A 24,141-nucleotide genomic window follows, 5' to 3' on the forward strand; every position below is an offset into this window, starting at 1 on the left:
TTAAACAGAACTTAAATGTGTTTTTCAGCTCTGAAATTTTTTGTGAAATGAAGCTGTACCTGTACAGTGTGTCAGAGCTGTTGCTGTGATGGCCCATTGCACATGTGCAAACTATTCTCCCATTTTTATTGAAGCATAAAATACCATCGAGTCTGTTGATTTGATGTAATCCATTTATTGTGTATACTTTGTTGAACACAAAAACAGAGTTAAAAGTTATCAGCGTCATATTTTGTTAAGACAAGGAAGCTATGTCAATATTAAAGGATATGAAGATATATTATTGCCTGCTCATGAATCATGTACAGATGATAATGTGAGGCATTTTTATTTTTATGGCCATGTGTTGACTGGACGTCTTATCTCAGCTCTGCCACTTTTTGAAGTAGTTTAGCTTGATCAGCTCCGGAGAACTCGTGGACCTGAAAGACAGGGATAGAGGGTAAAAATGTCATAAAACCCCCCAAAACAAAAACATAATTTTCCATTTATCTTAGATAAAATGTAAAATAGGAGACCATAAGCTTGACACAGGAACCTAAACCCTTATTTCTGAGAGATATTTAACTCAGTTTGTTTAAACCTGAGACCACTGAGTGAAGGTCTGGCTTCGATCACAGGTGCCTCCTCAGGTTGGTGTTTAATGTCGTAAGCTCGCCTTTATTTGTCAGAAAGGTTCATTCCTTTGTTGTCATTAGAAAATATTAAGTGACTCATGTATGGCATGCTTTTAGAGCATGACTGTGCAAGATTAGGAGGGAATCCTTCAAGCAACATAAAATTTCTCCAGCAGGTAAATGCCAAACACTATATTAAAGATCACTTCTATATGTCACTTGAAAATAATTCTGAGATTTGGAGATTGATCATCATTGCACGAGGCTCATAGTGTTCAAAAATCTATTACACGCCAAACATCTGCACCAAGCTGACAGGTACACGTAGCACTTACCTTTTGGCCATTCTTGTAAAAGTGGAATGTGGGCATGGATCTGATTCCACAGGATGAGGACACATCCTGAAAGAGCAAAGACATCAGATGAGCTCACTGGGCCATCAACACTGATCTCCCCTGACTATAGATGGTTATGACCAACTGTAGCTGTAGATGTGGTGAGAAGCCAATTAAGAAGCCATTAAGCATAGGGTGACTAAGACGGGCTTCTTCAGCTACCCAAGATCAGCCAAAGTCTCTCCTTCAGACTTCAGTGTTGCCCGTTTCCCACAGCACAGAATTGAATCTTTATGCAATTTGTTTGACTCTTTCTGCACTCTCATTTGTCACTCCAGCCGGTTGTGGATCCTTATACACGGCTCGCAGTGAGCAGCCCACACCACAGCTCAAAACTACAAAGCCACACAAACAAGTCCTTTCATAATTCTTCCAATAAATACCAGAGGTTACTTTACAATTTGTGCACAGCGCTGTGACATGCTCACATGTGCCTCTGATTCTGGTGTGAGAGTGGAGAAAATTCAATAAAATGCTGCAAAAACCACAAACATGATTGGCAGCAATTTATACAACTGCACAGAGACGTGTCAAGGATCTGTGCCGGCAGCAGCAGCTGAAGTAATCCAAGGCTCATCAGGAACTAACTGAAACACAGACTTACACGGGCAGCATCCACGTCCACCTTCAGGAAAATCACGTTCGCATTCTCTGACTCCGCCGCCATTTTCTGTGGCAGAGAACATCAGTGAGTCAACACAAAAGCATGTACAGTTCATCTGCTGCCACGTCACAGTGAGAAAACACGCTGAAGAAGGATCAGAAGGGGAAACATTCAAATAAAAATCTGAATTTGTTCTCTTATTTAAGTGCCACCTTTTATGAGCTGTAATTTAATAATGCAAATCGTTTATTAAACTAATAAATCCCCTGAATCTGAATGTTAATTTCTTAATGTGTCAAATCTCATTTAGAAGAAAAAATTCTCAACTTTTCCAACAAGTTTATCTTTAGCAGTGCTGCAGTTATCGCAGCAAAGGTGTCAAAATGCTGCTCCTTTAGTGTCAGTAAAAATAAGAGCTGAGGGAGTCGACTCTGGGACTAGACCATCAGTAATTTAGTGGCTCCTCTGCCCCGTGAGCCTTCCCAATTTACAGGTTATTGTAATGTGGGGGGAGGGACAGACAGAAAACTGCAGAGATTCTCATAAATTGTGGAAGCACCGATCGACACACCAATGGAAGAGTTCGGAGTCGATGAGCTAAAATTAGACTTTAGTTTTGACAGCATTTACCTCATACACTGGGGCAATCATTCGGCAGGGGCCACACCAAGTGGCTGTGAAGTCCACCACCACCAGCTTGTCTCCAGCTTCTCTCAGGATTTTATTGAACTCTTCCTAGAGAGAAATCAAAAAACAAAAACAGGATTTGAAACACATTTGAAGCTAAACACACATTTAAAACATTCAATGTGAGAAACATCTGACATTAAAATACAGTTTGTTTTAGCGCGTGTCCACTTTCCTCACGATGTCTGCCTGCAGCTGTTTTCACACAGAGAGGATTTCAGCCCAACACTTCCACCAGAAAGCATTCACTTTCAGTTTGCCTAACTCGGGCAATCTGTATGGCACAACTACAATACTTGTTAAGATTTAAACCAAAACTAACCGTATATACTGGAGGCTTCCCTTGCTCAAAATTGCCTTTAAGGATTGTAATATAAGATCTGCATAAAGTTAAATTAAACACTTCATTTTACTCCAAAAGTAGGGTTTTCTCACATGACACATGACACTCTCATGTTTATTACACAAATGCAATACAGGCAACACATAATTACAACATGCTTTGGAAAGCTTCTTTAACGTCCTGTTTTTACGCTTGTGGCACACCTGCAGCTGCTCCGATATAAAACAAGAAAGCGTAAAAACATCCATTAATGTGTTATAAACGGACAGAGGCACGGAAAGCAAAACAAAGAAGACCAACTTACCAGATCTTTTACTTGGCGAACCATGATTCGTTTCTCAGACAGAACAACAAACCTTCAGATTTGGGAACCTCCTGCGGCCAGCAGACGTCGCAGGCGTTTAAATACTCTGCGTAAAGTTAGCCATCAGCAGCGCCGGTCAAAGCGGAAGTCTCCGTATTTGGTTTACAGAATAAAATTATTTAATAAGCTAAAGTTTAAATAGACTGATATTTATACAGTGTTGGGGAGTAACGGAATACATGTACCGCCGTTACGTATTTAGAATACAAAATATGAGTAACTGTATTCCGTTACAGTTACCGTTTAAAAAGGTGGTATTCAGAATACAGTTACTTTGTTGAAATAAATGGATTACACGGCGGTACTTTCCTGTTTCATATTATCGCGGATCAGGATTATTTGGGTTTGTTTGACAGCTATGTTCTGTTGTTCCAGGCGGCAGCGTTACGGTTGCCATGGTTACAGGGTGACGCTCTCTCTCTGCGTGTTTCCTGGGTGAGAGAGCGCTTTTTTGTTGTTGTTGTTGTTGTGCTAAGCTAAAAGGCAGAATGCTACAGGCATGGCCCTAAAGAATGTAGCCTCATGGGCAGTGTAGTCCGTGCTGCAGGGAGAATGGACTACCATACACGTTATGTGTCTGTGAGCGAGGGAGGGAGGGAAAGGAAAAGTCCGAGCTGTCACGGAGCAAAAACGGGAGCTGGAAGCATGTAAATATAATAATAACCACTGCAGCCAAGAAGAGTGCCTGACGAGCCCATTTGTAAGTAAGCTATTAAGACTCAACTGTACACTGTGTTCGTGTTTTCCTCCGGAAAAAATAAGTTCCGTTGGAGCAGCCTTTCAACGCCTCTCTCTGTCTCTGGCAAGCAAAGTTGACCCAGACAACAAAGTAAAGCTAGTTTTCGGCTACTAGCCCGACACGGAACCCACCGTATTAGCCAGAGGTCCCTTTACTACGGTTCGGAGCCGCGGACCTTCAGTAACAGTAATAAATCACAGCAATAGTACATTCACGTAGTTGTAAACAGCACGATAATATATTAAGTAATCCAAAGTATTCAGAATACGTTACTCTCATTGAGTAACGTAACGGAATACGTTACAGAATACATTTTGGGGCATGTATTCAGTATTCTGTAATGGAATACATTTTAAAAGTAACCTTCCCAACACTGTATTTATATACCGCCTTTCTACTCAGCCGAGAACTCCAATCGCATTCGGCAGGTCTCATTCAGCCAGTCTCACACACGCATTCATACACTCTTATGAGACCAGGACTCATCTAAGCCAAGTGCAGGGACACAGACATCCCTGAATAAAAAATGGATGAAAGAGACCGTCAGCAGCCTGTGTAAGCATGGAGCTGACTCTCCACACAGCCTTCTGACAAAAGGCCGAAACTGCTCCTATCTGGAGCACAACTTTAATCCCCTCGACCAGGCAGGTCCTTAAAAGCAGCACATATAGAAATGAATTCACATCAGATTCATTTCTTTTTTCTTTCTTTCTTTTTTTTTTTAGACATGAACTGTGTGCCTGCACAACGTAGAACTCTTCAGCAGTGCAACATCTCCCTCTAGTGGAAAATAAATTAATAAACGAGAAGTTGATTATTTGCTGTCGTTTACAGCACAGGTGAGCCACAATATTGCCAAATATTCACTCATACATCCAAATCATTGAACTCTGGGGTTCCAAACACTTTCATGACCACATGTCTATAAAATCAAGCACGTATGCAGACTGCTTCTCCAAATGTTTGCGAAAGAATGGGTCGCTCTCAGGAGCTCAGTGATAGGATGTCACCTGTGCAACAAGTTCAGTTGTGAAATTTCCTCACTGTAGAAATAGCCTACAGGTTGTGTTGAAGTAGATGGAAAAACAGCTCCTTTGAGCTGATGATGTTAGGGGCTCAGTCACTCAATTACCAGTTCCAGGTTCTTCTCAAGGGTTCTGTGGTGAATTAATGTATAGCCTTGAAATGTAGACTATGCGAGTGGCCACCATGGTCTCCATCCATCTCTCTCACCTAACAGTACTGCCATCCCTGCTCACAACTTGGTTATAACCTTCACTGATTACTGTACCTTTCTTCTTTTTGGGGTTCTTCACAAGTCCATGCACAAACTTCAGTTGGTCCAATGTGCACATTGTCAATTTCTTTTTGACTACATGGGTAATTTTGTTAATACTTATTGTTTTTAGGCTCCCCGGGAAATACAGGAAAACACCATCCAGGCTACGGCAGTTTTTCTCCTGATATTTGCTTAGCTGTTTGAAAGGTTGAGCCAAGAAAAGTGTTACTCTTTTTTTTCTTGCTTACTGTGACTTCACTGACATCTGTAGTATAAATGTGTGATGAGGATGAGAAGGAATGTGCACAGAGACAACCCAAAGACTGTCTCTGTGTTATTAGCTTGAAGGCCTTTCAGGCTTCAGCACATGGAAGGTGATCTCACTTCACTTGAGTATTTGACATGGGCCTGATTCGGCTAATGATCAGCTCGAGGCTTCATAACAGTAATAGAACAGTCGTCATAAACTAGATCAGCATGACAATGTTCCTCTTTTATACATCTATGCCGTTTTGTTTTTGACTGTAAAATGAAGCAAATGCTTTCTAATTAACAGCAAATGATCACAGTGTCATGTTTCAGTAAACATCAGAGTCACATCACAACAGATAAAAAGCGTTTGTGTGTGTTGTTGTTTCATACTTGTCCACTTGACTTCCAATCTTCAAATCTATTTCGTTCATGCAGATTCAACTGAACGGCCTGTTGAGACCAGTAGTGTGTTATATAGTTTTTAAATATATTTTTATCAGGAGTGTTAATTATAGTGAAAATAATTCAGTATAAGTCACTCTTTTCTCTTCTCAACTCATGTACGAGTCGACACTGAATACAGCTTCCAGCAGAACCTCTGTAAAAAAAACCATTTAAAGCTCTATATGTTTCGTTTTTCAACAAAAACTGAAGATTCTTGCTCAAGTTTTAAGTAAAGAGAAAAAACAAACTCATCTTACCTCCATCTTTGGGCTCAGGGAGCTCCTCCACCTTGAGCTCAAAGCTGCTTTTCTTTGGGAAGCTGTCAAAATGCTTAGTCATGACCCAAAACTTCACTTGAGTCATGATGAATTTTTATTATGGCAGCTGTAAATAAATATGGTCATTCACTGTTATCAAACTCATAGTAACAGATATGAAAGTGATGAGTCATCCAGTCTGTGCAAAAATGGGTTTAAAAAAACTGAAGCTAAATATTAACTATATGTCACTTTATGTTTATTTGTGATGTTCATGAACAAATACTCCTGATACCACATGTTAGATAGATAGATAGATAGATAGATAGATAGATAGATAGATAGATAGATAGATAGATGATAGATAAATGGATAGATAGATAGATAGATAGATAGATAGATGATAGATAGATAGATAGATGATAGATAAATAGATAGATAGATAGATAGATGATAGATAGGTAGATAGATGATAGATAAATAGATAGATAGATAGATGATAGATAGATAGATAGATAGATAGATAGATAAATAGATAGATAGATAGATAAGTAGATAGATAGATAGATGATAGATAAATGGATAGATAGATAGATAGATAGATAGATGATAGATAGATAGATAGATGATAGATAAATAGATAGATAGATAGATAGATGATAGATAGGTAGATAGATGATAGATAAATAGATAGATAGATAGATAGATAGATGATAGATAGATAGATAGATGATAGATAGATAGATAGATAGATGATAGATAGATAGATAGATGATAGATAAATAGATAGATAGATAGATGATAGATTGATAGATAGATAGATGATAGATAGATAGATAGATAGATAGATAGATAGATAGATAGATAGATGATAGATAGATAGATAGATAGATAGATAGATGATAGATTGATAGATAAATAGATAGATAGATAGATAGATGATAGATAGATAGATAGATAGATAGATGATAGATAAATAGATAGATAGATAGATAAGTAGATAGATAGATAGATGATAGATAAATGGATAGATAGATAGATAGATAGATGATAGATAGATAGATAGATGATAGATAAATAGATAGATAGATAGATAGATGATAGATAGGTAGATAGATGATAGATAAATAGATAGATAGATGATAGATAGATAGATAGATAGATGATAGATAGATAGATAGATAGATGATAGATAGATAGATAGATGATAGATAAATAGATAGATAGATGATAGATAGATAGATAGATAGATGATAGATAGATAGATAGATGATAGATAGATAGATAGATAGATAGATAGATAGATAGATAGATAGATAGATGATAGATAAATAGATAGATAGATAGATAGATAGATGATAGATAGGTAGATAGATGATAGATAGATAGATGATAGATAGATAGATGATAGATAGATAGCTAGATAGATAGATAGATCAATAGATAGATAGATGATAGATAAATAGATAGATAGATAGATAGATAGATGATAGATAGGTAGATAGATGATAGATAGATAGATAGATAGATAGGTAGATAGATGATAGATAAATAGATAGATAGATAGATAGATAGATGATAGATAGATAGATAGATGATAGATAGATAGATAGATAGATAGATAGATGATAGATAGATAGATAGATAGATAGATTGATTGATAGATAGATAGATAGATAGATAGATAGATAGATAGATGATAGATAAACCGATAGATAGATAGATGATAGATTGATAGATAGATAGATGATAGATAGATAGATAGATAGATGATAGATAGATAGATAGATGATAGATAGATAGATAGATAGATAGATAGATAGATAGATAGATGATAGATAGATAGATAGATAGATAGATAAATAGATAGACAGATAGATTGATAGATAGATAGATAGATAGATAGATAAATAGATAGATAGATAGATAGATAGATGATAGATAGATAGCTAGATAGCTAGATAGATAGATAGATAGATAGATCAATAGATAGATAGATAGATAGATAGATAGATAGATAGATAGATAGATAGATGATAGATAGATAGATAGACAGATGATGATTAAATAGATAGATAGATAGATAGATAGATGATAGATAGATAGATAGATGATAGATAAATGGATAGATAGATAGATAGATAGATAGATAGATGATAGATAGATAGATAGATGATAGATAAATAGATAGATAGATAGATAGATAGATGATAGATAGGTAGATAGATGATAGATAAATAGATAGATAGATAGATAGATGATAGATAGATAGATAGATAGATAGATGATAGATAAATAGATAGATAGATAGATAAGTAGATAGATAGATAGATGATAGATAAATGGATAGATAGATAGATAGATAGATAGATAGATAGATGATAGATAGATAGATAGATAGATAGATAGATAGATAGATAGATAGATAGATGATAGATAGGTAGATAGATGATAGATAAATAGATAGATAGATAGATAGATAGATAGATTGATAGATAGATGGATGATGATTAAATAGATAGATAGATAGATAGATAGATAGATAGATAGAGTCTGAAGCCACAAGGATCAGGGTGAGAAAAAACTTTATTGTTCACAGACTTCCAGACAATACAAAGCACTTGGTCAGTATGTTGTAGTAAATCCACACTGTTCACCACAACAAAGTGAAAGCTTGGAGTGATCACCATTTTAATCCTTGTAAAGACAAATTTGAAAACTACACATTAAAATGTTTCAGACCGGAAAAAATTCAGACGTAGTTTTAATGATTTGTTATGAAGTAATGCTGTTTAGATTAGAAATCACATTTCTTTGAATGACTAAACTATGAGATTAAATCCCAGTGTTGCTTTAATCTTTGATATGACTGTGATTACAAAACTAATCAAGAAGTTGAAATGTTAATGTGAAATTAGGGTGTTCTATTGTTATTGATTAATTCTTCTTTAATTCATAGATTGTGTAATAATGGCAGTTTTCAGTAAGGCTGCCTCTCTTGCAGTGAACTCTTGTTTCTCTTCAGACTGAGACGACGGCCTTGCCGATGTTTTCTCCCTGCAGCATTCCCATAAAAGCAGCCGGCATGTTTTCAAAGCCTTTTGTGACGTGCTCCCGACACTGCAGTTTGCCCTGTGGACGCACAATACACAGATCACAAATACAATACATCACAGAAACATGGGGAACTGATGTTTACATCTTTATCTCCTTGATAAAGAACTAAATAACTGACCTCTTTCACCCACGCCAACAGTCTCTTGAGGGTCTCATGGTTCTTGTGCTGCCACCTGCTGTATATGAAGCCCTCCATCTTCAGCTCCTTAAAGAGCATGGTGGAGTAGGGGTACGGCCCTAAAATACAGATCATTCAAGAGAAAAATGAAACGATGAAACTACAATTCATATCTAAAATAACTGTCTGTGTCCCTCCACAGATCTTATGGGTCTTCAGCAGGACAACATCTCCATCTAGTGGAAAATAACTCACATGAGAAGAACCCAGGGCCATCCAGTGACGTCACTGTGCCCACCTTTGCTGAGTACTACTCAGATACAGTTAAAGCTATAATGAAGCCCCACAGTTTAGCCTAAATAAAGAGTTTAACACCAAAATCTATAAAAACTTGCTGTAGTCAGTGGATCAAACGGACATGAACAAGTCACTTTATCTCTGAGGATCTTTAAGTTTACACCTGTAAAATAACTGGAAATGTGTGTGTTAATCCTCTATCCACACTCACAATCTGCTGGAGTGACTCCATCACTCCGAGTGTGTGAGATCCTGAATCCATGCACTTTGAGAAAAGTTTCTAACACAGGTACTGTCTGCATATTTGCAGTTGTAACATTTATAACTGTGGCTGCATTTCTTCAAAGGGTTTAAAGTAGTTGTGTAGCCTTTAAATGATGCCTTTAAATGATGCCAGATATATAAGATAATGAATTATATTAATTTTTCAAGAAATATCTGACAGTATAGATGTATAGGTCTTTGTCTCAATATTATTTTTATTATTTCTTATGATTCAGTCTGTATTGAGCTCATGTCTTTGACAAGGTAAAGTAAACTAGAGCAATGACAAACCTGTCTGGGGTTCACTGTCATTGTAGGTGGAGATACTTCCACACACAGCGATTCTTCCAAATTTCTTCATCTGCTGCAGGATGACGTATGAAGCAGAACCTCCCACCTAAAATCAAAGATCGAGAGAAGAGCTCAGCAGTGATTAAATATTACATGCAAGCTTGAAACTGCACCACCACTGCTCACGTTTTCAAAGAAGCAATCGTATCCTTCAGGTGAAGCCTTCCTCAGAGCCTCCTCCAGGGAACCCACAGTTTTGTAGTTGAAGGCCTCATCAAATCCCAGCTCTTTGAGGTAAGCCACTTTGGCATCAGAGCCCGCCGAGCCCACCACCTTACAGCCCTTGATCTTGGCGATCTGTCCCACCACGGAGCCCACCGCTCCAGCTGCAGCGTTCACCAGCAGGGTCTCACCCTTCTGGAATCCCAACACTTCCTCTATCCCATAAACAGCCGTCAGTCTGCAGAGAGACAGAAACAGTAAATCCAGCCGTTTGGCCTCAATTTGAACACAAAAATCTTTGAGCTTTATTTAAACTCTAACTACTTTTATAAAAACATTATTCATCAGTGCTTTGGAAGTGACTTCAGTTCAGTTCACCAACAGGACAAAAAACCTGAAGTTAGACACTTATTTTTTTAAAAGGGAATTTTTTTTCTTTTTTTTCTAATCATCTTAACTAACATTTATTAAGGTTTATTGTACCATGTACCATGGTCTGTTATGCAGTATTGATGGCATATGAGAGTAAAACTCAGTAACTTCTTAAAACCTCCTTAAGCAGTTGACATGAATTTCTCAATGTGTTTGCTTTTGGTTTGCATTTAAGATTCAGCTGATAAAACTTCACATGGATCTATCTGCTGGAAAAGTCAGAACATCCTGCCATGATTTATCGTCCAATAGAAAATGACTATGATCCATGCAGGTTACTTAAATCTGTCTTACCCGGGCATCCCGATGGTACCCAGAGCCAGAGACAGGGACACATCTTTAGGCCACTCAGGCAGGATGGGAGTGAGGCCGGTCCCATCACTGAGTGTGTGGGTTCTCCACCCACTGTTACTCACAACGTGGCTTCCCACAGGAAACGCTGGATTTTTACTCTGGATCACTCTAAAGGAAAACATCATTATTATTATTTTATATAATTGCATATATCATATAACATTATACATACATATATATATATCTATCTATATATATATATATATATAGATATATATATATATATATATATATGTATATATATAATGTTATACATAATATTATTTTATAATATGTTATGTATTATACATTATACAGGTCCTTCTCAGGACCTGTATATAAAATATATAAGTATATAATATAATATATTATATTATAAAGTATATTATGCATAACATTATAAAATTATAGATTATAACTTACTTGGCCACTTGTTCTCCAATCATCACACCTCCTTCTTTTATGTGGGTTTTGCTGAACAGCCTTTGAACAGTGTTTTACAACAGATTTATATCAGCAGTGTTACTATATAAAATATATTTAAAAATCCTCTATATACTTTATATTATTCTACTCACCTCATGTATGGGTCAACACTGAGAAACACTGCTTCCAGAAGCACCTCTGCAAACAAAAGTAAACTCATTTAAAGTGGTCGATGCTAAGTTTGACATAAAAAGAAAAGAAAAAACAAAGAAAGAAGAGCGTGAACTCCTTAAGCAAATAGAAATATTAAAGTTATCTTGCCTCCATCTTTGGGCTCAGGGAGCTCCTCCACCTTCAGCCCAAAGTCGCTTTTCTTTGGGAAGCCGTCAAAGTGCTTAGCCATTACCCATGACTTAGCTTTCACCATGATTCTTCTTTTTTACGGCAGCTGTAAGTAAATACACACACACACACACACACATTTACACACAAGTGCTTTGAGAGTAAAAATATTACTATAAAAGTACGTGTCCATTCACCTTTCAGTCTTTACGACCGCATCAGTGAACTGACACTTTGTGTCTCTAAGTAATCATATTTGTGATATTTATGGTAAATATTAATGTCTATAAGTCTTAATTTTAAAGTCTTAGTTTTAAATGCTTTACATTTTATTACTTTTAAAAAGAACTTAAACTGTGTCACAAACAGCAACAGCAATATGTGTAATCATGCTCATAGTTCAGTCTGATTGTTTTGGAAACACTAAAATCGTTTCCGTACAAACAGCCTGAAAATATGGAAAGACTCCAGAGCTTGTGGCCTCTAAGAGGACCGCTTTGAATCCTAATTTTAGAGACTCAGTGGGATCATACATCAATAGTGTTGAAACTCGCTGTTATTTAATTATCAGGATTCTTTGATAATCTCATTCTTGCTCCAGACCACAATAGCCCCACCTTTGTGTGCTTTCTTAATAATAATTTCTCCATTTTTTGATAAGGCCATTTTTGCTCTTAAATAAATTCTCTAAAATCACTTTTAAGATAACTTTTTTAACGCAGGTATTCAAATGCAACATGTTGAATGATGGATTTATGCTTAACATGTGGTCTGACCTCCAACCAGCTGAATTATTTAACAAATAATTAAAAGTGAAACAACAAAACTGGAAAAATGTCACTTTATGTGCAATGAATAAATAATGTGGGAATAAGTCCATTCACCATTTACATCCAAGTATACACACGTAAAAACAAGTTCAGATGTTACGACCACATCAGTGAACTGACACTTTACAGTGAATAAAAGCGAACACTGTAGTGGAGCATCAACTATTTCACGGTCAGAGTGAGATAACACCGACCCCCTGCTGATGTTTGCTGCTCAGCCTCAGAGTTACCTCCTCCAGTAAAATCACACTTAATGCAGTTCAGAAACTTACCGCTCGCCTTTCTTCACAGAGAAATGCTGGAAGCTGTGGAGCGAGAGTGGGTAGAAGTGAGCAGAGGCAGGTCTGCGAACGCTTAAGAGGAGAAAGGAGTGGGAGACACGCTTTTAATGTTCAGTCTTATTGGCCGAAAGTTCAGCACACCATCTGAGGTGTGACAGAGGGCACGCTGCCAATAAGGTTAAAGACCAACATCCAGCTTTCTTTGTTGCTTTACAGATGTTTCTCCCCCAAATTTAAAAATAATATCACTTTAAACCTCTGAGTTCCTCACACTGAGACTGTAATCCATCATTTCTAGATATATATGGAAACTAATAAGTTCAGGTGAGACATTTTTAGATTGAACCTGGATCATATTACTTGTATCTTTTCTATCTTTATATACATTTATTTCCACATTGAAAATAAAAAGTTCATTTTCCTCTGCATCTCTTTCAGCGATTTCTTTTTCACTAAGTCTACTGACACAAAGATATCTGGCCAAAAACAACTGTCTGTTGTCATAAATATGGATTAAAATAACACTTGAAGGCCAAAATCTGAGGAGTGATTAAAAAGAGAACTTGTAAATAATGTGGAAAGTGGAACCACAGTATTTTTTTTCTTTAATTTCTGATTTAATGGCAATATGACTTTACTGTACATGTGCCATCCCAGGACATGGTACATGTGCTCAACAATGTCACTAGGCGGCGTAAAGCACTCAGGAGGAATGTAAACCCCTCTACAGTTCAGCTGTAAACAAACTCAGGTTCCTTTTACTTTAATATTCATTTGCAAGGTTTAGGACCACAGCCTTTTCTCACACCCACCAGGCCGGGGTGTGTCGGAAATAATATTTTTAATAACACAGTCACTTCATTCTCCCGCGGGGCTCCTCCCTCAGTGCAAACTGAGCAAGCAACGAGTGAGCCTAACCTGCATGTCTGCATGTCACGTCTGCGTCATTGTGCAGCTGGTTGGCCCAAAGTCGCTTACCTGTATGACCAATAGCACGTGACAGCATGGCAAGCAAAGAACTGAAAGGAGGCGTGTGCATCAAACACATCTTATGTCACATCCCTGTGGTTTTTCTGCTTTGGCTACATCAGTAAGGTGCAGGCGCTCAACGTGAACACCGGGCATCCTCTGATGTTTCAGTGTGACGACAGCTACACCCTGGTGGGAGCTCCACTTTCCCCACCTGCCAACATGAGAAATATAAACTCTTGTGCCTTATTTCCTCTTGTGTGGCAGCTTGTTTACATTCTCAAAAATCCCTTTTACAACAGGAAGACAAACACACACTCAAAACTCTTTGCATCATTATTGAGTTCCTTAATCAGTTTCACAAAACATGCCGTGACAAGAAGTCGCCCACTCAGCTGCTCTTAATCTGCAGTCTGAGTTTGGTGAAATGTGCTGGTTTTTGAGTCGTATCAGGAGTGATCTGTGACTTAGAGCCGAGAAGCATTTCCACATACAGTACGGATAAGCTGGGATATGTTTTAATGCTATATCTCTGAAACATATCAATGATGCAAACTAGAGCTGTAAGTAACATGTAAGTCATTGAATAGTTAAATGATGTCAAAAGGATTAATTGTTCTCCATCTTCTGATTCTGGCTTCAAGTAGCAATAATATATATTGACTCGCTGTTCAAAATCCAAGTTACACAAGGGTTTCACAAGGGCAAGAAAAATGAAACACACGGGCCTTTTAAACCTCGGGGCAAAAGCAGACGACAACATTTGGGGTATAAAAACCAGCACAGTGCAGGGGAAGAAAGATTTTGGTATAGTGAAGGACAGTCCACAGAAAACAGCTTGTATGGAAGCAGGTTAGGTTACTAAGATTTTGGGTGATTTGCTACCTGGTTGGTTCAGGTAGTCAACGTAAAAGGAAGTTCCATCACCTCTTATCTTTCTCTGTATCATGAACTGTGTGAATACTTTCTGTAGACTGGATGCAGGAAAAACCTCACCCTTAAACAAGAAAAACAACTTCCGATGACACAGCACTTTCACATACCTGACTAACAGCCAGAGATGCACTTATCTCATTCTTTTGGATAACTACGTAAAAATACTCCAAGTGATATCATTTTAAGACATTTTGTTAAAAATATTTGTTATATGTTAAAACATTTGGTATTTTAAAAAAATCAGCCATGCAAGACATCAGTAGGTTAAATTTAGTGTAACCTGATTCTTGACTTTTTATTGTAACTCCAACCAGTTGAGCAAACATAACGACAGAAACACACATCATATCAGCTTTGCTATGATGGGAGCGCCAGCTGAACTGAATCCAGGAATCTGGGAAATTTAGAAATTGCTTTTCTCACTCGGCACAAGCCTGAACAAAAACAACACCTGTCGACGGTTTAAGACTGAATCATTAAAAAAAATGCTGCATTTGAATTAGAAACAAATGCAAAAACATTCACATGATAGCTGAAACATGAGGATGTTACTCTCTTAATAATCTGAAAAATAGTTTACTGCTATAAATAATTAAAAGAAAAGGGTTAAAAATCCATTTTCATTCAATTTCATCAAAGTCAGTTTGTAAGAGCTCATCAGACTAACACAGAGGACTTTAGAGCTGCTCTTTAAATTATTACCAAATGGACAAATAAATTTTTATCTGTCTGTCTGGTGCATGTTGGACCCGTTCTTATCTATGCACAAGTACAGATACTAAAGCAGACAGTCAAAACACTGATTGGGCTCCACACTGAATCCCTGTGTGCAGTCTGAAACTCAAATTAGCAGTCAGATGTTTTACATATGAAATATTAAAAACAAGGGCTGGATCCAGGCTAAGCTTCCCTGAACAGCTGCTGAGTTCTTTCCTGCCTCCCTGCATACACTGTTGCTGTCCTGATGTGTTTGCACTGCCTTTGTTTGTGTGCATTAGGTTAAATGGCCCAAAGCTGCTGTAGACCTCATTCTCAGGACTCATTTTTTCCTATTTCACTGCATTTTTGTTGAGTATCTTCTTCACTGCGTAACTCGCTCACAGGAATAGAATCGGTGTTTGTAATTTGTAATGTAATCTGTAATTTGATATGTCTGTGTGTGTAAGGGTGTGTGTGTGTCCTCTTCCTCACTTGTGCTCAAACAAAGGCTCACTGACACAAAACAGAAGAGTCAGCCTGATAGGCCGGTTTTAACCACTGGTTTCATTGGCATTGTACCAGTACCTACTCAAAAACCAGTTCATGCATTTGAAGAAAAACACAAATGCTGGTGCTCAAAAGCACAGTAACAACAACCTGTTGGTGCAAAGTGGGAACAAGTGAGTTCAGTGGTTGTAAGAGGGTCTAACACAAGAAATTCTCATTCTCAGCTCATTCTCAGATGTCGCCCAACTTCCTATGCAAATTGCCCAAACCTTTGCTGCATCGTGCTACGTGGCATCTGGTTGTTTGCTGGTTGTCACACTGTTTCATGGTGCGCTGGTGAAAAAGACTGAAAGATAAATTTAATGCGTAAGAGTAAGGCTGATCAGCTGGATTGTCATGAAGTTCTGTGCAGATGTTTTCCACAGTAACTGCTCTGGAAATGTTTTCATGGGTGGTGGCCGTTATTCAGCCAATCCCAGCTGCTGTACATCCTGTATGTAGTATGATCATCGTGACAATTCAATTTTGTCATTTAACAGCTCCATCAGTCTCAGCTCCAGTCTATTTAGGGTTAATTAGCACGCTAACATGCATGTATACAAATCCACATGCAAAATGAGCTGTTATTTTTAATGAAATATTTTAAAAATTCAGTCAAAGCATTTGACATGAGATGAAAAGAGATTGTGACACTTGGAAGTTTGTGTACAATCGTTTTGGTTGCAGTTTTTAAACAGAACTTAAATGTGTTTTTCAGCTCTGAAATTTTTTGTGAAATGAAGCTGTACCTGTACAGTGTGTCAGAGCTGTTGCTGTGATGCCCCATTGCACATGTGCAAACTATTCTCCCATTTTTATTGAAGCATAAAATACCATCGAGTCTGTTGATTTGATGTAATCCATTTATTGTGTATACTTTGTTGAACACAAAAACAGAGTTAAAAGTTATCAGCGTCATATTTTGTTAAGACAAGGAAGCTATGTCAATATTAAAGGATATGTAGATATATTATTGCCTGCTCATGAATCATGTACAGATGATAATGTGAGGCATTTTTATTTTTTGCAACATGGCCGTGTGTTGACTGGACTTCTTATCTCAGCTCTTCCACTTTTTGACGTAGTTTAGCTTGATCAGCTCCGGAGAACTCGTGGACCTGAAAAACAGGGATAGAGGGTAAAAATGTCATAAAAAACCCTAAAACAAAACATAATTTTCCATTTATCTTAGATAAAATGTAAAATAATAGAGAATAAGCTTCACACAAGAACCTAAACCCTTATTTCTGAGAGATATTTAACTCAATTTGTTTAATCCTGAGACCACTGAGTGAAGGTCTGGCTTCGATCACTGAAGCTGGTGTTTAATGTCGCGAGCTCGCCTCTATTTGTCAGAAGGGTTAATGCCTTTGTTGTCATTAGAAAATATTAAGTGACTCATGTATGACATGCTTTTAGAGCATTACTTTCCAAGATTAGGAAGGAATCCTTCAAGCAACATAAAATTTGAGGCCTTTTTCCGGCAGGTAAATGCCAAACACTATATTAAAGATCACTTCTATATGTCACTTGAAAACAATTCTGAGATTTTGAGAATGATCATTATTGCACGAGGCTCAGTGTGTCCAAAAATCTATTACACGCCAAACATCTGCACCAAGCTGACAGGTACACGTAGCACTTACCTTTTGGCCATTCTTGTAAAATTGGAATGTGGGCATGGATCTGATTCCACAGGATGAGGACACATCCTGAAAGAGCAAAGACATCAGATGAGCTCACTGGGCCATCAACACTGATCTCCCCTGACTATAGATGGTTATGACCAACTGTAGCTGTAGATGTGGTGAGAGGCCAATTAAGAAGCCATTAAGCATAGGGTGACTAAGACGGGCTTCTTCAGCTACCCATGATCAGCCAAAGTCTCTCCTTCAGACTTCAGTGTTGCCCGTTTCCCACAGCACAGAATTGAATCTTTATGCAATTTGTTTGACTCTTTCTGCACTCTCATTTGTCATTCCAGCCGGTTGTGGATCCTTATACACGGCTCGCAATGAGCAGCCCACACCACAGCTCAAAACTACAAAGCCACACAAACAAGTCCTTTCATAATTCTTCCAATAAATACCAGAGGTTACTTTACAATTTGTGCACAGCGCTGTGACGTGCTCACATGTGCCTCTGATTTGGGTGTGAGAGTGGAGAAAATTCCATAAAACGCTGCAAAAACCACAAACATGTCTGACAGGAATTTTTACAATTGTACAGAGACGTGTCGAGGATCTCTGCGCTGGCACAGGGCTGGCAGCAGCAGCTGAAGTAATCCAACTGCTTCTAAAGGCTCATCAGGAAATAAGTCAAACACAGACTTACACGGGCAGCATCCACGTCCACCTTCAGGAAAATCACATTGGCATTTTCAGGCGCCGCAGCCATTTGCTGCAGGAGAGAAGATCAGTGAGTCAACACGAAAACTTGTACAGTTCATCTGCTGCCACGTCACACTTATGAAGGATCAAAAGGGGAAACATCTAAAATGAAAGTCTGAGTTTGTTCTTTTGTACCATAAAAAACGTGGGTTGTTTTTATCTTAATCGTAATTTCTTAATGTGTCTGATCTAACTTATAGTTGGAAAAAAAATTCACAACGTAACTTATTGAAGAAATGCCATCTTTAGCATTGCTGCGGTTATTGGAGCAAAGGGGTCAAAGTGATGCTAAGAGTGTCGACTCTGGGACTAGAGCATCAGTACCATAGTGACCCTCTGGCTCATGAGCCATCCCAATTTACAGCTTATTGTAATGTGTGAGGGACAGAGAGAAAACTGTAGAGATTCTCATAAAGTGTGGAAGCACAGATCGACATGCAGATGCAAGAGTTCGGAGTCGTTTTAGTTTTGACAGCATTTACCTCATACACTGGGGCAATCATTCGGCAGGGGCCACACCAAGTGGCTGTGAAGTCCACCACCACCAGGCTGTTTCCAGCTTCCGACAGGATTTTATTGAACTCTTCCTAGAGAGAAATCAAAAACCAACAACATAATTTGAAATACATTTGAATCTTATAATTAACCTGACAACAAAAAAATAGAGGTCAGTGTTTCACATTAAAATACAGATTGTTACAGCTCTGTTGTCCACTTTCCTCGTGATCGCTGCCTGCAGCTGTATTTACACACAGAGGATTTCAGCCCAACACTTCCTCCAGAAAGATTTCACTTTCACTTTGCCTAACTTGAGCTTTAGTATGGCACGTCTACACTGCTCGTTAAGATTTACACCAAACCTAACTGTATATACCAGAGGTTCCCCATGCTCAAAAAAGCCTTTAGAGACTGCATGTAAGTGTTTGCTTAAAATTTACGCAGATCAGTACGAGCTCATTTTACCCCCAAAGTAGTTTTTTGCGTCTTCATGGTGCATTTTTTTCTCTTCGTCAAAGAAATTTATGTTGACGCTGTTCTCTGAGGTTTCTCCACTCTTCCTCAAGTCTAAATGTTTCCATGCTCAGTTTCCCCTTTCACAAAACGAAAATTTCAGATATAGTGGTCGTTTGAGGCTATAAACTCATTTGAAATGACGTTTATTTCCACACAAATGCAATACAATCAACCCATAACTACAATTAGATTTGGAAAGCTTGTTTAAGGTGCGTTTCTCTAAAAATCTACGTACATACCCAAAACTGTTTTTACGCTTGTGGCACAGCTGCTCCGCTATAAAACCATAGTGCGTAAAAACATCCATTAATGTGTTACAAACGGACAGAGGCACGAAAAGAAGAGCAAACAAGACCAACTTACCAGATTTTTCACTTGGCGAACCATGATTACTGCTGACGAATGTTTCTAAGACACAACAACGAACCTCCAAGTTTGGAAATGACCTGCGGTCAGCACACGCCCCAAGCTTTTAAACACTCTGCGTAAAGTTAGCCATCAGCAGTCGAAGCGGAAGTCTCTGCATTTGGTTTACACAATAAAAATTTTTAATGAGCTGAACCGTAAATAGATTGATTTTTTTTTTATACCGCCTTTCTACTCAGCCGAGAACTCCAAGCGCTTTCTGCAGGTCATTCAGCCAGTCTCACACACATTCATAGACTCTTATGAGACCAGGACTCATAGAAACGAGGTGTAGAAACAGACTCTCCTGAAGTAAACAGTGGATGAGAGAGACCGTCATCAGCCTGTGTAACCATGAAGCTGATCCTCACCACAGCTTTCTGATAAAAGGCTGAAACTGGTAGGAGATGTTAACAGTGTTTGCGCTCTTATATCTGGAGCGCTTCAATCCCCTCGACCAGTCAGGTCCTTAAAAGCAGCACATATAATTATTTTATTCACATCAGATTCGTGTCTAAAATAACTGTGCACCTCCATAGCGCGTAGAGATCTCCAGCAGTGCAACATCTCCCTCTAGTGGAATGGAGATGGCAAGTATAAATCTAGCGTAAAGACAGAGTTTGGCAAGTGTTCCTAAAGAAGGTCATCATGTGGCACCCGGAGTATTTTGAGCATTAAGAACAAGTCTCAGATGTGTTCCTTATGTGTTCGTGCCCCCCCCCCCCCCCCATCATCATCCTTTTTGCTAATTGTTGTGACAATAGTTTGCATCATAACACAGAGCGAAAAGCTCATTTGCTCCCACCTGATGTGATGTTAGGGCGATATTTAGTTTCGCCAGTAGGTGGCAGTGGCGGCTCAGCCAAACGGGTAACTGTCAAAATAATCTTTTACAAAAGTAACGCAGGCCAGTTATTACAATGGAAGCCGCCAGTAACACTGAACTGTTTTGCTGTGTTTCAGTGCAATAAACCTTCATGTGCATCTGGATGAACGTCTTGATGCATTCTCAATCATCCAGGAAAGTAAATCTCCAAAAGTTGAATCTGTTCATCTGGACGTAGCGTCTTTCCCTTTTACGTGAAAAGGGAAAGACCATCTCTGAATCGAGGAGGGGGCCTAAGGGTACATCTTTCGCCATCTTACAATGCTGTGATTGCAGCCATTCCCCAACTCTCTGTGAATGGTACTCATGGCCATTGATCAGTCTTCTTTGATCAGTGGGTTTTGGTCAGTGATTGTTGATCAATGGTCATGGGAATTTGCATAATTATGATTAAGGAACTGACCTCACAGCCCATTGTTCCTTCAGTGGGCTGGTTTCAGTCATTATGCAAATGTACTGTTTATAAGATTGGGGAAACCTGCAGTCAGCTGAGACTGAAGAAGTCACTTGGATGAGTGACGAAACGTTTCTCCCACAAAACGCTACGTCCAGATGAACAGATTCAACTTTTGGACATCTGGATGAACCTTGTTTTCCTTCAGTGTGTAACAATTAGAGATGGCACGATACCACTTTTTAAGGTCCAATACCGATTCCGATATCATAAATTTGGATATCTGCCGATACCGATATGAATCCGATATAGCGCATTTTGTAATCAATAAAACTGTTTTTTATAAATATCTTGCTGCATTTTGTATAAGTTCACACTCAAGTTTTAAAAAACAAGAGACTGAAGCTATTCTGTTATACCTGTTTGCAAAAAATATACTGCACCCAAAACACTTTATAGTTCAGCAACACTGATCAATCTAATAAATTTAAACCTAAACCATCCTCCCTATTTGGGTATTTTAAAGAGTACTTAGTGGAAATATTAAGCAACATAACTAATAGGGTTGCCAACTCCCAGCAAAAATATTAGGGAACCACCCCCCGCCCTTAATGGATGTAATCAACTTTAATTTAATGCAAGTGTAAAACAAATGCACAGAAATCAATTATTTTTCTACAATAATTAAACAGATTCAACATCTTCAACAGAATTGCAGACTGCACTATGGTGTCTTCCCAAAGGAAAAAGTACTATAGCTTACTAGGGTGTATATTAGACTTATTAGTTACTATAGACAATAATGGATTTCTATACATTTAATCAGATGACCACTTTTGTTGTAAGATTCATATAATTATTTATTCAAAGTTTTTAAATGACATAACAAAGGAAAGTATTTCTTTGTGCCCCCCTTTCCCTGTTAATGCCCTACCTGGCCCCCGACAAAACTTTGCTAGACCCGCCCCTGCACAGTTACCAGCTGTCAGCTACGTAGAAAAGGATGCTGGTGTTATTTGTCTCTCAGAAACAGTTCATAACTTCCCTTCAACTCATTCATGTCACCTAAAAGGTAAACCTGTTTCTCCATCACCTGTTCAGCTCTGATGATTCAGTAAGGACATCTCCTGGTTTCATCTTCATGTTTCCCTCTCACCACATATCCAAACCGATATCATGACCAGCAGCTTTTACAGCTGTGGCTCCAGCAAACCTCAGCTGATACTAGAAAGTAATATTAAATACGTTCTAACAACAGCTGATCAAGCTTAAACATGCTGCTGTTGTTTATCCGCTGGTCTCCTCTGTCTAACGCAAAGTGGGTGATAAACAAACAAGAAAGACGGGACTTGCGGCAGAAAAGCCGATCAGCTGATCATTGATCAGTTTCATGTTTGAAGTAATAACAGGAGAGAAAGGAGGAGTGAATGAGAGAAGTAGATGCAACTGCGCATCAAAGACAGAATAACTCCAGCTTTGTGTCTATTTTTTTAATTCTAGCTGAAGTACGGGACAAATTGCTTCCTTTTCACCTCAATATGGAACTCCGATGGCCAGTCCAGCTGTGGCTCACTATATCAGTTGTTAAGCTTAACGTGGAAATACTATGCAAACATTCAGGGATGAACTTACACACTTGCTTTACTTCTCTGAGATAGTTTTCGCCGAGATGAAATGCCGCGGTTTGGAAGCATGTTAGAGAGGCTCCAAATGCTCCAACAGACCGCTGCCAGGTCTTGCAGACAACAGCCGCTCTATCACATGACACATACTGCTCCGATACGCCGAGCTGGGTTACTCCAAGTAGCGCGTTTTGTGAGGTGATTTTGTGATACTTCGGATCGGATTACATTTTTTATTTCTCTCCGATATCCGATCCAGTAATTTAGGTCAGTATCGGACCGATACCGATACCTAACAATCAGATTAAAGTGAAATTCATAACTCCATGAAGCAGGTCCTCTTACCGAACAGCCACACTGAAAAGAATCTGAGCGCTTATCTAAATTAACTTTACGTTCAATCATCAAAAACTGTGAGACCTGAATATGAAGATGCATGATGGGATGGCAGCCTCTTCCTTTGTTTTTGTTAGTTCACTGGGTTTTTGGCTGATTACGTGAAGCAGAGAAGAACTGCTCAAAATCAGAGAGTTCACCTAAAAGTTTTCCAGCATTTTCCAGCTAGTTTTTCTGAACTCTTACATCTGATTTATGCTTCTGTGGTGAATCTTTGTAGAGCCTTAAAATGTAGCGAGTGGCCGCTGCGGTCCACATCCATCTCTCTCACCTAACAGTACTGCCATCCTTGCTCACAGCTTGTTTACATCCTTTTTCACAAGTCCATACAGGAACTTCAGTTGTTCCCATCATCATCAGAACTTCTTCAATTGGTTAATCACACCTGTCTTTTAGCAGCTCCACTGTTTTCCAGTTAATTCAAGACTCTGGTCCTCAGCTCCACAGTACCTCTCTGTACTGCTGTATGTCATTCATACTCTCAGGTCTTCTTCTTCTCACAGTCTCACCGACCCTTCCCCATTTTGACTGCCATGAGGTCTAACGCCTTTAGCTGCTCTACTCCTCGCTTCTGGAAACTCCCCCCCCCTCAAGTGAATTTAAATATTTTTGATTTCTTTTTGACTTGATAGGTCTTTTTAAAAAAATTCTTATTGTTTTTTTAGGCTCCTTGAGAAATACAAGAAAACCCCATCCAGGCTATGGCTACCAGATCCAAACTGCATAAAAACTGTTTGTGTTTTTCCTGATATTTGCTGAACTGTTTGAGATGTTCACTGAAAAAAAGGGATTGGCCATCTCTTGGATTTATGTGAGCATCTTGCGTGTATTTAACACAATTGCCTCATGCTTTAAAGTTAATTGTAACTATATAGTGTAGAAACTACATGATATGCATAGAGGCTAGATTAAAATGTTCATATCATGTTCGAGTGAAGTAAGTCAATAAT

General features: G+C 38.4%; 2 protein-coding genes and 1 long non-coding RNA gene across 5 annotated transcripts; 1 reads left to right on the forward strand and 2 right to left on the reverse strand.

The window, feature by feature from the left end:
• Positions 1 to 159: 159 nt before the first annotated feature.
• On the reverse strand, positions 160 to 20,004 carry LOC100692805 (thioredoxin). Of its 3 annotated transcripts, none has more exons than XM_019353553.2 (5): positions 19,852 to 19,983; positions 2,247 to 2,351; positions 1,617 to 1,682; positions 953 to 1,018; positions 160 to 422 (listed from the first exon to the last, which is right to left on the reverse strand). In XM_019353553.2, the coding sequence occupies exons 1-5, from the start codon at positions 19,873 to 19,875 to the stop codon at positions 360 to 362; spliced, it is 324 nt and encodes a 107-aa protein (XP_019209098.1). In that variant the 5' UTR covers positions 19,876 to 19,983; the 3' UTR covers positions 160 to 359. The 3 variants fall into 3 exon arrangements, with proteins under 3 accessions (XP_019209098.1, XP_003447577.2, XP_003447583.1); XM_003447529.5 differs by lacking the exon at positions 19,852 to 19,983 and adding an exon at positions 2,951 to 3,097; XM_003447535.4 differs by lacking the exons at positions 160 to 422; positions 953 to 1,018; positions 1,617 to 1,682; positions 2,247 to 2,351 and adding exons at positions 16,934 to 17,202; positions 17,731 to 17,796; positions 18,419 to 18,484; positions 18,957 to 19,061 and having other exon boundaries at positions 19,852 to 20,004.
• On the forward strand, positions 3,663 to 9,859 carry LOC102079462 (uncharacterized). Its single transcript, XR_003219483.1, has 3 exons — positions 3,663 to 3,710; positions 4,475 to 4,588; positions 9,419 to 9,859. It is a non-coding gene; the product is annotated as an uncharacterized LOC102079462 (long non-coding RNA).
• Positions 8,728 to 13,010, reverse strand: LOC100691639 (prostaglandin reductase 1). Its single transcript, XM_019353546.2, has 9 exons — positions 12,926 to 13,010; positions 11,803 to 11,929; positions 11,634 to 11,679; positions 11,479 to 11,538; positions 11,017 to 11,184; positions 10,255 to 10,528; positions 10,069 to 10,174; positions 9,217 to 9,335; positions 8,728 to 9,113 (listed from the first exon to the last, which is right to left on the reverse strand). The coding sequence occupies exons 2-9, from the start codon at positions 11,906 to 11,908 to the stop codon at positions 9,003 to 9,005; spliced, it is 990 nt and encodes a 329-aa protein (XP_019209091.1). The 5' UTR covers positions 11,909 to 11,929; positions 12,926 to 13,010; the 3' UTR covers positions 8,728 to 9,002.
• Positions 20,005 to 24,141: the final 4,137 nt, after the last annotated feature.

Source organism: Oreochromis niloticus, linkage group LG3 (genome assembly GCF_001858045.2).
Source record: "Oreochromis niloticus isolate F11D_XX linkage group LG3, O_niloticus_UMD_NMBU, whole genome shotgun sequence".
NCBI lineage: Eukaryota > Metazoa > Chordata > Actinopteri > Cichliformes > Cichlidae > Oreochromis > Oreochromis niloticus.

What these genes read in the sequence shown, in the direction of transcription:
- LOC100691639 (XM_019353546.2), bottom strand. Translation starts at nt 11,908, where the DNA reads ATGGTGAAAGCTAAGTCATGGGTAATGGCTAAGCACTTTGACGGCTTC. An exon ending in CCCTGAGCCCAAAGATGGAG is followed by an intron (nt 11,680 to 11,802) that starts GCAAGATAACTT and finishes TTTTGTTTGCAG; the next exon opens with AGGTGCTTCTGGAAGCAGTG. An exon ending in AGTGTTGACCCATACATGAG is followed by an intron (nt 11,539 to 11,633) that starts GTGAGTAGAATA and finishes CACTGTTCAAAG; the next exon opens with GCTGTTCAGCAAAACCCACA.
- LOC100692805 (XM_019353553.2), bottom strand. Translation starts at nt 19,875, where the DNA reads ATGGTTCGCCAAGTGAAAAATCTG. An exon ending in TGATTGCCCCAGTGTATGAG is followed by an intron (nt 1,683 to 2,246) that starts GTAAATGCTGTC and finishes TCTCTGCCACAG; the next exon opens with AAAATGGCGGCGGAGTCAGA. An exon ending in TGGACGTGGATGCTGCCCGT is followed by an intron (nt 1,019 to 1,616) that starts GTAAGTCTGTGT and finishes TTGCTCTTTCAG; the next exon opens with GATGTGTCCTCATCCTGTGG.